The sequence below is a fragment of the Tupaia chinensis genome, unplaced genomic scaffold (genome assembly GCF_000334495.1).
Source record: "Tupaia chinensis unplaced genomic scaffold, TupChi_1.0 Scaffold139935_1, whole genome shotgun sequence".
Lineage (NCBI taxonomy): Eukaryota > Metazoa > Chordata > Mammalia > Scandentia > Tupaiidae > Tupaia > Tupaia belangeri.
Window position 1 is genome coordinate 444,866 of NW_006199814.1, and position 14,343 is coordinate 459,208.

Below are 14,343 nucleotides of genomic sequence, written 5' to 3' on the forward strand. Positions count from 1 at the left end.
GCATGCCCAAAAATCCCAAGAGGAGAAGGAATTGTGGCATAGCCATCACCCCTGGGGGGTGATTTCTTACTTTCTCTGTCTCTGTGTGTCTCTAGTGAGCACACACACCCTATAGCAAAAATCTCTAAAAACAAAGAAAAAGAAAAGAAGAAACATTTATACATTTGCATTTAGGCATCTGTTAAATGCTATGATTGAAATAATAAAATACAGTGATTCCAACTGTTGATTTCTAGAAGCTTAGAACTATACGAAACTATATACTATTATATACTGCAAAATTACACACATATACATATGTGTACTTATACATGTACATATATCCACATTTATGTGTGTTTACATATATATGTATACATTCTTTCAAGCCGTTGTTCTTGTTTATTTTATTTTGCTTTAATTGCTAGAGGGCATAAACTCTCCAGAGACAGACAGACAGGAGGCAGAGGAGAGGAAGTAAGCACTTTCAGTGGGGCATGGTCATGCCTCAATTCCTTCTTCATTTCTCCATCTTGGTGGATCTTAGGGAATACACACAAATCCATCCAGCGTGGTTTTTCAGGCCTCTAGGTGGATTTCACACTGTGATCAGCCACGTGGGAACCATTTCTTTAACCACTAAGCTAGGGAGCTTCGGCTTTCAAACTGTTCATGATTTAACTCTACATCACAGTAAAATTTCACAACAGAACTTTCTTACCTCGACCAGTAAAACAACAAAGCACCAAATAAGCACAAAAAGTAAGCTCTTGTGGACAGTAATATATCGAAGGTATGTGTTCCACGTGGTCACTGTTGGTACACTCTCCACATCATCAAAGAAGCACTCCTGAAAAAAGAAGTCATGGTTATTAAATTGAAATAACACTGCTTGGATATTGCCATGGAGGTAATGTGTGGAAATAAAGGAATATTACTACTTGAAGTTAAATGAATGTTAACAAAGGCAGTCATTATGTTACCATGTGCAACGGTCACCTCAGAGCCCATATAATGTCCCCTGGAGTGACACTGCTTTTTGAAAAATTAGAAACACTATAATTCTTCAAACTTCTAAAACTATGCATATATCACTGATTGAATAACTGTATTGTTTGGCAATTTTTCCATTTCAATGCTTAATGGTGTCACTTTGTTGTTGTTTGTTTTGCCAAAGGTGTGTACACTTGCTGGAAAGAAATAGAGTGAGAGGGAAAGTCAGAAATCACCTACAAAGGGAGATGGCCATGCCTCAGTCCCTTCTCTTCCATTCCCTTCTTGGAATTTTGGGGCACACATACACGCCTGACATGTTTTCCAAGCCATCTAATCTGGGTCTCGAATCTCAAAGTCAGCATATGGGAGCTAGCCACTTTGACCACCATGCCGCCACCAGACCAGCATTGCACCTTTTATAAAATGAATGGTACCATCAAAATGAAGCTACCCAGAACTCTCCTTGATTTAACTGGTTTCTTTGGGGATCCATGGACAAGTACAGTTTGGTTCTCCACTAGCTAAAATAGTCTTCCAATAACCAGAGATCAATTTAGCTTTACATGTATATGGTAGCCTAGGATTAGCTATTACTTTAGGAGTCAGAGAGACTTGCATTTGAATCCAAGTTCCACCAATGACATCCTAGCTATCTGAATTTGGGCAAGTTGCTGAACTTCTCTGAATGTGTTTCCCTATCTGTAAATAAGGATAATACATTCCTTCCAGAATAGGGGTAGATGTTTAAGTACATGTTGCCTGGCATTAGAAGTGATCAATAAACAGTAACCATTATTAGTCAAGAGAATCATTCTGCACAACTAAATTTACGACTTCAGGTTTGAGAAATTTGCTTACATTGATATTAAATTACATAGATAAATTATTCTTTAGGAAACCTTTGTAAAATTACAGAAATAGCCCAAGTATGTATCTTAAGGATCACCTATCTTAATCTCTTCATTTTACTAGGAGGAAACTTTGGTCCAGAAATGTTAAATGACTAGTGATCTGCCAAAGGTCAAACTATTCTCAAATGACCTATGCTATTTAACATATCAATTAATTACAACCCTGCCCACAAATCACTTCATCCAAGGTGCATAAAGGGCTTTTTTTCTAGTAAAAACAATAGGAACCAATTCCATAGCATGGGGAAAATGTGCTGTTCAAGAGTATCTGGATTCCACATGGTGACCAGTTTGAATCCCTGGCCCATTATGCCTGAAATATGCAGGTTCATGCAAAAGTACCCAGGATCCAGTGGGTTGGGTGACTGGAGGAAAGGTATCACGGCATGATCAGACCCTGTGTAAAGTACTCATCTCTCTCCTCCTCTTATTTTCAAGGTTTCACATGCAATCTATCATGAATAAAGAAAAATAAGAATAAAACCCCTCCTTTTTTATATTGCTTCTCGTTTTAAAAATAAAAGTATTTTGGGGCTGGCTAATGGAATGGTGGTTAAAGCATTGGATTCCCACATGATCAACCATGGTTCAAGTCCTGGACTTGCCAGCTTGTTTTCACTTTCCCTCTGTCTCTCTCTAGTCAAGTTAAAAATAATAATAAATAAAATAAAATTTCTTTTAAAAAAATCAAATAAAAGTATTTTATTTTTTTTAGAGAGATTTTTACTATAGGGCACATGCACTTGCCAGAGACAGAGAGAGACAGAGACAGAAAGTGAGAAATCATCCCCCAGTGGGGATGGCCATACCACAATCCCTTCTTCTCTCGGTATTTTGGGCACATGCACACACACACACATGCATCCAGCATGAGTTTTAAGCCACTGGGTCCAAGACTCAAACCACAGGTAACTATGAGGGAGTCCAGCAATGTAACCATTACATCATCTTCTTAATGTAACCATTACATTTCATTCTTAATGTAACAGACTTTCTCTCTCAAAATTGATGCTTGTATATGTTGAGTTTCATATATATATATATGTTTTTAAAGAAACCTTTTCAGAAACCCAGTGTATAAAGCAACTGTAAAATATTTTTTAAAAGCCCATACTAAATTCAGGTAAGATTGAAGTATAAAATAGAATATGAGACAGTATTGTCAAGAGAGTACATATTTATATCTTACATAAGTTACCTCAATACACAAAAACTTTCAGGTCTAAATAATTAAAGCTACTATTTGCTTATGATTTTATTCATACTCTATTTCATTGCACAGATGGTTTAAGGTGATATTCAAGCAGATGCTTTCTAATTTACAGTAATGATTAGCACTGGTCCAGTAAAGGACCCTGCACCTAGCCTTTGTCTTGGCTTGCAACATGGGGAGAGATATGTCCCTCACAACAGGGAATAGTTTATTTTTTTAAAAAATTTTAAATATGTAATTTATGGACTTTGGCCATTCTGAGTCTTAAAATAAAGGTCATTCTAATCACATAATCAAGTTTTGTTACATTCTACATATTGTATTTGAGGACTAAATTCTGCCCACTTTTTCTTTGTTCTAAAATTTCTTCCCTAAGCAACCTGGGGAAGTCCACACCTACATGGCTATCAATCTTACTGAATAGGTCACCTTGCCTCAGTAATTGTGTCTTATTTCTCATACCTTGACTCTGGCATAGCATCACATAATTAGTAAACTTCCTTATCTATGTTAAGGTTGAGTTTAAACCTTCCTTTCTTCCTTGCTACTGACTCCAAGTTTTTAAAAAAGCTATGTTCTTTTAGTCAATAACAAACTAATAAATCTCTAAATCTACCTGTGATCTGTAAGCTCCACCACCCCTTCTTCACTTCAAGGTCCTGGACTTGCCAGCTTGTTTTCACTTTCCCTCTGTCTCTCTCTAGTCAAGTTAAAAATAATAATAAATAAAATAAAATTTCTTTTAAAAAAATCAAATAAAAGTATTTTATTTTTTTTAGAGAGATTTTTACTATAGGGCACATGCACTTGCCAGAGACAGAGAGAGACAGAGACAGAAAGTGAGAAATCATCCCCCAGTGGGGATGGCCATACCACAATCCCTTCTTCTCTCGGTATTTTGGGCACATGCACACACACACACATGCATCCAGCATGAGTTTTAAGCCACTGGGTCCAAGACTCAAACCACAGGTAACTATGAGGGAGTCCAGCAATGTAACCATTACATCATCTTCTTAATGTAACCATTACATTTCATTCTTAATGTAACAGACTTTCTCTCTCAAAATTGATGCTTGTATATGTTGAGTTTCATATATATATATATGTTTTTAAAGAAACCTTTTCAGAAACCCAGTGTATAAAGCAACTGTAAAATATTTTTTAAAAGCCCATACTAAATTCAGGTAAGATTGAAGTATAAAATAGAATATGAGACAGTATTGTCAAGAGAGTACATATTTATATCTTACATAAGTTACCTCAATACACAAAAACTTTCAGGTCTAAATAATTAAAGCTACTATTTGCTTATGATTTTATTCATACTCTATTTCATTGCACAGATGGTTTAAGGTGATATTCAAGCAGATGCTTTCTAATTTACAGTAATGATTAGCACTGGTCCAGTAAAGGACCCTGCACCTAGCCTTTGTCTTGGCTTGCAACATGGGGAGAGATATGTCCCTCACAACAGGGAATAGTTTATTTTTTTAAAAAATTTTAAATATGTAATTTATGGACTTTGGCCATTCTGAGTCTTAAAATAAAGGTCATTCTAATCACATAATCAAGTTTTGTTACATTCTACATATTGTATTTGAGGACTAAATTCTGCCCACTTTTTCTTTGTTCTAAAATTTCTTCCCTAAGCAACCTGGGGAAGTCCACACCTACATGGCTATCAATCTTACTGAATAGGTCACCTTGCCTCAGTAATTGTGTCTTATTTCTCATACCTTGACTCTGGCATAGCATCACATAATTAGTAAACTTCCTTATCTATGTTAAGGTTGAGTTTAAACCTTCCTTTCTTCCTTGCTACTGACTCCAAGTTTTTAAAAAAGCTATGTTCTTTTAGTCAATAACAAACTAATAAATCTCTAAATCTACCTGTGATCTGTAAGCTCCACCACCCCTTCTTCACTTCAAGGTATCCCACTTTCTTGGGCCAAACCAATGGGTAACCTCCATGTATTGATTTACAACTTTGATTGTAACTTCTACTTTCCTGAAATGTATGAAAGATCTGCTGTGTCCTGGTCAAATTGGAAGCACTTTCTCAAGACTTTTTGAGGTTATGTTTTTCCAGACTGTGGTCACTTATATTATACAGCTTATAATAAATTTCCTTCAATATTTTAGAGTCTAGTTTTTCCATCGACATATTCTACTTAGTTGCATTCTGTTGGGGAAGGGGATGACTAATAATTTATACATACCTTTAAATCTTCTTCGTTAATTTCTTCACTTATATCCAAGCCACTTTCTTGAGATAGCCGTCTTGAATATATATCCATTTCAGTTAAGTTTGCCTGAGGGGCCAGTGACATTTTTCTTGTGGGTCCTGTGGCCTTTCGGTGAACGCTTTGACTTTGGTTAACTGACTGTGTCATCAAGTTGAGGACAGACTGCCTCCTACATCCCTGAAATGTGGGGGCAGCATTGATCACATTGCTTCGAGGCAGGATTGCTTCTCCCTGCTCAGAATCTGGAATTAAGGACAGTCTTCTCTCTAAAGGTTCATCAAAATCTTCTTCAATGCCATTCATTTGTAATGGAGTCTTTTGTGCAACTGAAAACTTTCTCATAGAGTTGATTGAATTGAGAATAGAGTTCTTCCTTTTCTCCCCAAACTCTCCAGTTTGTTTAAAAGATTGTTTTTTTGTCTCATTCCAAGGGACAGCATTATCCCCTTCTAAGGAGAAACGCCTTAAGGTCTCAGTTAGGATTGAATTTCTTCTTTCTGCAGTAAACTGGTCGTAAGAATCAAATCCCATGAGCTTTGAGCTAAAGTCAGGCCGTAGATTTTGGAGTTCAGAAAATGTCCCATAAAAATAACTACTACCTTCATGTAAAATTAGTATTTTGTCAGCTTTCTTTAAATGTTCCATTTTGGAAGTGACCAATATCCTAGTTTTGTTAGCCATCAATTTACAGACACAGCTTTAAGAATATAAAAGATATAAATATCAATTTAATAAATGCTTTAGCAAAATAATATATATTTCATTTTAGCAGTTGTATTAGTATTTTATTGCATAACATCTATTTATATAATTTTATTACTTTACTTAAAATGGTTCTAAAAGTAAATACTCTATAGTAATTAATCTGGTGTCTCTTGAATTATTATAGCATGATACAGCATGCCATATTGTAAAGTTGAATGTTAACAGACCTAGAGTGGAATTACTGTTCTGATAATAAATAGGTGTTCGATTTTGAACAAATCATAATCCCTCTCTCTCTTGGTTTATTCATCTAGAAAATTAGAGAATTGTTGGATGATCTTTAAAGTCCCTAAAGGGCTATATTCTCACATATCTTCAAAAATGTCTGAGCTTTCTTGTTCTTTAACTTTCTTACTAATTTCCTTTTACATTTTAGGTTGGCCGCTAATATAGCTTTCAACAGCTTATATTAAAACCAATCTGATTTGTTTTTTAAAAATCTGAGAATTAAATTTAACTAAACCTCCTAATTTTCTTCCAATCTGGAGATAAATACTGACTAGAACCACCCAAGGTAGATCAGTAGTCTCATTTAGGCATTATGTATCACATAGAAAAAGCCATCATTCTAGATTATACTCTTACATACTAACATGACAATTTATTTATTTGTTTGTTTGTTTGTTTAGTTATGCCAGAGGGCGCATGTGCTCACTAAAGAGAGACAGAGAGTGAGAAGGAGAAAGCACACCCTAACAGGGTACCAGCATGCCTCTCCTCCACTTTTCCATCCTGTTGGGACTTTGAGTACACATGCATATGTGTCTGGTGTGCTTTTCAAATCCTGGCGCTGGATTTGAACTATGCAGTCAGGCATATAGGATCCACAAAAACCAGCCCATAACATGACAATATAAATAAAATAAAATATATATTGATAAAGAAGTTACCACATTGCAGGGTTGTAAAAATGGTATCTTGGTTATTAAATTTAAACTCTAGAAAAATTACTTCTACAAATAATGTAGCCATTTTATATACAGATACATAAACATCCTTATTGCTTAAAATCTTTATTTCTAGAACAATATAATGACTTCTCTTCTTATAAACTACTTTATAGACCATGAAATCAAGTCATATAACCAACTGTTTTTCCCAGGAACTTCCATACATAAAAGCCCTAACGGGAATTCCAAGGAAATGTAATACTGAACTCACAAAGGAAGAGGTCTCCAAAGAGTTACTGAGGTAGATGAGTAATCTAAAACTCAGCATGTGTAGTTTCTTAGGAAATTTTACTGTTTAATGACCACAGTAACAGTAATGAACCACAGTCATGTACACTGATTAAAGATGCTACTTGGTAGGCTGAAGCTGCATAAGAGGCCTAGATTTTATTTCCAGGCCACCCTATATGCCAAGAGTAGTCATGCATGCCTCTAATCTCAGGTGCTTGAGAAGTTGAAGCAGGTGATCATGACATAGCATGTTTCTGTCTATAAAAAAATAAATAAATAAAAAATAAAAAAAGCCTAGCCACAGTGACACAGGCAGTGACGAATAATCTACAGTGCTGGAAGCCACATGGCTGGTCACATGCTTGAATCCCAGGTTGATCAGAAACATACCAGATATGCATGCACCTAAGATCCTCACTGGGGGAAGGAAATCACATTCTGATGAGACCCTGACAAGGTTGTCTCTTTCCTGCTCTCTCTCACGAAGGAAAGAAAGAAACTCTTCTTTAAAAGTTTTTATTTTTTTAAGTTTACTACCAAAGGAAACAGTAGAATAAAATTTTACACAAAGTAAAATTTTAAGTATAATAACCAGTTAAAATAATAAAAGGTATGATGGGCAGTAACAGCATAAAAACTACATAGATAGTGATTATTATACTAAACTGATTTAGCATGAGGTAGTCAGAAAAGATTTTGATAAAAGTGATATTGAATTTTGACTATAAAGGAAAGATTAGCTTTGAATTAGTATTATGCTACATTTTGCATGTTGAGTCACACATGGTAGATATATTTCTGAAGAGTTAATATGCAGCCTCTGACAATATAGTTGCTATTTTTTATCTTTTATCATGAGCATTATAGTAAGTTATTTGAAGAACATACCTTTCAAATATTTCCTTTTCTGTTAAAACATCTAGATATCCAAAAGGAGAATCCAATAGGTACAAATCAGCATCTTTGTATACTGCTCTAAAGAGAAAAATGGAAATTAGATTTCTGTAATATTTTTGTGCCATTTAGCACTGATAATTAAATAAATGAATAATAAAAATAAAACGGTTTTACTCCATGCACTACAGTGTGGTCACCACATCCTTTCACTGAAATAACAGTTTTCAACATATGCAAAAGTAGCACTATTAAAAACTCCTTTTACACCTTTGTCTTTAATAGTGTAGACTATTTTTTTTTTTGAGAGGTTTTCATTATAGGGTGCGTGTGCTCACCAGACAGACAGAGAGAGACAGAGAGACAGAAAGCGAGAAATCACCGCCAGGGGGGGATGGTCACGCCGCAATCCCTTCTCCTCCATTCTCCTCTCAGGATCTTGGGCACACATGCACACGCGCCTGGCATGAGTTTTAAGCCACCGGGTCCAGGACGCAAACCGTGGTCGACTACGTAGGAGTCTAGCAACATAGCCATTACGCTAACTGCTGGTCCCAACAGTGTAGACTATTTTAAATGAGGAATAAATAGATGTCATGGATGATTTCTATGGCTTTTCATAACTTTAAGAACTGCTAACATGGTTTTGCTAACTATAAGTGATGTATAAGCGAAGTTACAAGCTATATTGTGCCATATCCTACACTTTAAATGTTACCTTAGATAGAAGAGATTAAAACCATCTTAACAATCGTGTCTACTTAGAACCAAACACCATGCTATGTGTGGGCAATATAAGGGCAAAAATAACACTGTCTCTGCCCTTAAAAATTTTGCATTTTGGTAAGGAAAGAATGAAGGAAATAGACTACTTTAAACCTATAAAAAGTCAGACAGCGAATAAATTGCAGCACTTATGTAAAATTATTTTTAAGTGCTTTTCAGTGTTAGCTGCGATCAACAAATGAATAGCAGGGCTTTGCAGCTGTATAATTGATACTACTTTTGGTTCCTTATACTCTCAGTCTCGGATACCACATTCATAAACATTCCAAACAAGGGAAGCATGAATAACTCACAATTAAAATTTAAACCCCTGTTATTTTACATTGTAAGTTAAAAAATAGATTTGTTTTTAACGTTTTTGCCACAGGGTATCTGCACTTGCCAGAAAGAGACACAGAGAGACAGAGAGTGAGAAAGTGAGAAATCACTCCCCAGAAAGGGGATGGCCACACCACAAATCCCTTCACCTCCATTGTCCTAGGATTTAGGGCATGCATGCACACGCTCCTAGTGTGATTTTTCAAGCTGCAGGTTTGGGACTCAAGCCATGATTGGCCATGTGGGAGTCTACCACCTTAACCACTGTCACCTGCTGACCTCCAAAAATGAAATTTTATAAACAACTAAAGTCTCAGGGCCAGCCGGTGGCATGGTGGCTAAAGGCACTATACGCCCACATGGCCGATCACGGATTGAGTCCTAGACCTGGTAGCTTGCTTTCTCACTTTCCCTCTCTGTCTCTCTCTAATATAGTTGCTATTTTTTATCTTTTATCATGAGCATTATAGTAAGTTATTTGAAGAACATACCTTTCAAATATTTCCTTTTCTGTTAAAACATCTAGATATCCAAAAGGAGAATCCAATAGGTACAAATCAGCATCTTTGTATACTGCTCTAAAGAGAAAAATGGAAATTAGATTTCTGTAATATTTTTGTGCCATTTAGCACTGATAATTAAATAAATGAATAATAAAAATAAAACGGTTTTACTCCATGCACTACAGTGTGGTCACCACATCCTTTCACTGAAATAACAGTTTTCAACATATGCAAAAGTAGCACTATTAAAAACTCCTTTTACACCTTTGTCTTTAATAGTGTAGACTATTTTTTTTTTTGAGAGGTTTTCATTATAGGGTGCGTGTGCTCACCAGACAGACAGAGAGAGACAGAGAGACAGAAAGCGAGAAATCACCGCCAGGGGGGGATGGTCACGCCGCAATCCCTTCTCCTCCATTCTCCTCTCAGGATCTTGGGCACACATGCACACGCGCCTGGCATGAGTTTTAAGCCACCGGGTCCAGGACGCAAACCGTGGTCGACTACGTAGGAGTCTAGCAACATAGCCATTACGCTAACTGCTGGTCCCAATAGTGTAGACTATTTTAAATGAGGAATAAATAGATGTCATGGATGATTTCTATGGCTTTTCATAACTTTAAGAACTGCTAACATGGTTTTGCTAACTATAAGTGATGTATAAGCGAAGTTACAAGCTATATTGTGCCATATCCTACACTTTAAATGTTACCTTAGATAGAAGAGATTAAAACCATCTTAACAATCGTGTCTACTTAGAACCAAACACCATGCTATGTGTGGGCAATATAAGGGCAAAAATAACACTGTCTCTGCCCTTAAAAATTTTGCATTTTGGTAAGGAAAGAATGAAGGAAATAGACTACTTTAAACCTATAAAAAGTCAGACAGCGAATAAATTGCAGCACTTATGTAAAATTATTTTTAAGTGCTTTTCAGTGTTAGCTGCGATCAACAAATGAATAGCAGGGCTTTGCAGCTGTATAATTGATACTACTTTTGGTTCCTTATACTCTCAGTCTCGGATACCACATTCATAAACATTCCAAACAAGGGAAGCATGAATAACTCACAATTAAAATTTAAACCCCTGTTATTTTACATTGTAAGTTAAAAAATAGATTTGTTTTTAACGTTTTTGCCACAGGGTATCTGCACTTGCCAGAAAGAGACACAGAGAGACAGAGAGTGAGAAAGTGAGAAATCACTCCCCAGAAAGGGGATGGCCACACCACAAATCCCTTCACCTCCATTGTCCTAGGATTTAGGGCATGCATGCACACGCTCCTAGTGTGATTTTTCAAGCTGCAGGTTTGGGACTCAAGCCATGATTGGCCATGTGGGAGTCTACCACCTTAACCACTGTCACCTGCTGACCTCCAAAAATGAAATTTTATAAACAACTAAAGTCTCAGGGCCAGCCGGTGGCATGGTGGCTAAAGGCACTATACGCCCACATGGCCGATCACGGATTGAGTCCTAGACCTGGTAGCTTGCTTTCTCACTTTCCCTCTCTGTCTCTCTCTAATCAAAACTGGAAAATAATAATAATAATAAATAAAGTTAAATAAAAAATAATTTAAAAAACTAAGATCTCCATAAAATTGATCATAAAATAGTAATAAAATGGAGTTACAGAGACCAGCCTATGGCGTAATGGTTATGTTGCTGGACTCCCTTGTAGCCGATTGTGGTTTTAGTCTCAGACCTGGTGGGTTAAAACTCACACTGGCCATGTATGAGTGCATGTGTGCCTAAAATCCTAGGAGGAGATAGAGGAAAAGGCATTGTGGTGTGCCCATGCCCCCAGGGGTGATTTCTTGCTTTTTGTTCTTTGTCTCTGTCTCTCTGGCAAGTATATATGCCCTGTGGCAAAAATCTCTGTTAAAAAAAAAAAAAGATGGAGGTAAAGTTTTCATACTAATGAAAATGATATAATTTCTTTAGAGTAACTGAATTTTTCAGGTATGACGGTTAGTAATAATCTTTTCCCAACTACATAAGATTCCATGTACTTTTATTTTTTAAAAAAATTTATTCAGTCAGCACATCATTTAGAGAAGTATTAAAATAAAACCAAAAATGACAGAAAGTCAAAGTAAAATCTAAAAGAACTCTAATAGTGTAAATTATTTTTGAAGATAATATGTAAGAGCGTTATAGAGGCCCCTATGAAGATGTGCCCTCAAAGTCTTTCTTCCCCACTTCCAATTCTCACTTCTCTCTCTCCCGAACATCGATGACCACATTTTCTTATAAGATTAGAAATCATGGATTTTTCATCTAAAACCGGACAATTACACCTTCTGATCATAATAAGAGATAATTATTCTTAGTAGTACTCCATACAGTGTGCGATTGACACTAAAACCAAAGTTTAAACTAATACAAGCCAATTCTATGTTGACTGCCCAGAACTCACATATTGTATCTTATTTAAATTTGAAATGAGATACGTAAGGTAAGTCTTCCATTGGCTCACAGGTAAATTAATCAACTTCCAATTACTTAGAAGCTATCATCTGTGAATTATCCATATTGATTTATTCTTTCACAGTATAACTCCAAGCTCAGGGTATGGTTTAATGTAAATGGCCAAGAAGACTTGGTTAAAACTGTGACTCTACCATTTCGGTGTGTGGTTTTGGGCAAGTTAATGTCTTGGAGGCTCCTTTTCTCATTTCCTCTTCTGGAAAGTGAGAAGAACAGTTCTTCCTTCTCAGGGTTGAATGGGGATTGAGTTTACACACAGACCTAGAAGAACACTAGGCAATCACAGCTGCTCAGTGACTTGACTGTTTCCTGTCTCAGCTTTTGAATGCAAGAGAAAGTAAAGGAAAAGAGCCAAAACAGCAAAGAGTTAAGCAATTTCTTGCTAACAACGTTGGCAACCCAGTGAGAATCCTGTTCAAATAAAACTTGAAAGACATTTGATATCCCATATCACAATCATTTTTTAAACCGAAAGTCTCATTTTAACTATAATATTTTCTTATTGACACAAATGTATGTGCTTCTCTTTGACAGTTTCTAAATGTGTGGACCAAGAATGTCTCAACCAAGGGATCTCCTACCCCTCACAGTGTTACATACACTATCCTATTTGAAGATTATAGACTTGAAGTCAAGTGACATTATTTGCCTTGCTATTTTTGGCAACGAAATGATGACAAAAAAGTTGAAAATGTATCTTAATCTAAACCAAGAAATAGAAATAGAAGCCTTAAGGGGGTGTGAGCTTTGTGGCGGGTAGGGGGAAGAACAAGAAGTGAATGACGGAATAAACAGAAATTTACATCTTCTCCTTCCTTGTACTATACAGAATTCCGGAGTTTTCTGTTTGTGGTAAACCACACCATAAGGCAAACACATATACTCGTACCACAGAAGTGTACGCATTTTGAAGAAGCACCATAAAATCTGAAAACTATATTGTAATACCTATCATTCTTAAAGGTGATTTTAATCTCCTAGCAAGAAAAAAAAATTAAAACAAACAAACAAAAGCACTATTTCAATTCCAGAAGCAAGAACTAAAGAAATAATGTCTATAATTTTATATGCATGATATTTATATTAAATGCTGATGGATCAATAATCATATATTCACCTTGCTAGAGAAATTCTTGCCCGTTGACCTCCACTCAGTGTGACTCCACCTTCTCCAAGAACTATATTATCTTTTTCTGCAAACTTGGAGATGTCCTATTACCGAAACAAAACAAAAGAACTGAATTCAATTCAATGAATCTGATTTGGAAAGCCACCTTTTCCTTTAAACATAATCATATATCACGCTACTGCTTAAAAAAATAAAAGTTGGTTTATTTATTTATTCCATGAGCAAGAGAGTCATAGAGAAAGAGAAACAGAGATATGGCACTCTCAAAAGGGTCTTGGTACCATGATGCACCAGCAGCAGGCCCAGCTAGCCCAGATCATGGTCACGAGTCTTCATGGCATATTCAGTGAGGTCTCACGATGTCAACCAGCAACCATCCCTGTGGGTCACCTCACAGAATGTGGCATTTCACCACTATACCACCATCTAGTACCATATCACACTGTTACTTTAACTGCAGTTGAAATTTTGAACACTGTATCTCAATTATTTCAAATGCAATTAATTAAATTGACCAAAACAATGTTGCTGAAATTTTAGAAATAAGTTTCTCTTTAATTTTGAAAATATTCATGATCATTAAGAATTATAAAATAGGGGAACCAGCAGTTAGCGTAATGGCTATGTCACTGGACTCCCACGTAGTCAACCGTGGTTCGAGTCCCGGACCCGGTGGCTTAAACTCATGCCGGGCATGTGTGCATGCGTGCCCAAGATCCCGAGAGGAGAATGGAGGAGAAGGGATTGCGGCGTGGCCATCCCCCCTGGGGGGTGATTTCTCACTTTCTATCTCTGTCTGTCTGGCGAGCACATGCGCCCTATAGCAAAAACCTCTCCAAAAAAAGAAAAACAAAAAAAAAGAATTATAAAATACGGACCAGCTGATGGAGTAATGGTTATGTTGCTGGACTCCCACATAGCTGGCC

The 14,343-nt window shown here is 36.4% G+C and overlaps 1 protein-coding gene across 1 annotated transcript in view; it reads right to left on the reverse strand.

Moving 5' to 3' along the window:
* The window catches only part of CFTR (CF transmembrane conductance regulator), a 218,658-nt gene that overhangs the window by 85,595 nt on the left and 118,720 nt on the right, over positions 1-14,343 (reverse strand). Inside the window, exons 12-15 of the mRNA XM_027765925.1 lie at positions 13,406-13,500; positions 9,784-9,870; positions 5,322-6,045; positions 701-829 (exon numbers count right to left, since the gene is read on the reverse strand). Of these exons, the coding sequence (XP_027621726.1) occupies positions 701-829; positions 5,322-6,045; positions 9,784-9,870; positions 13,406-13,500 (1,035 nt within the window). The remainder of the gene's footprint in view (positions 1-700; positions 830-5,321; positions 6,046-9,783; positions 9,871-13,405; positions 13,501-14,343) is intronic.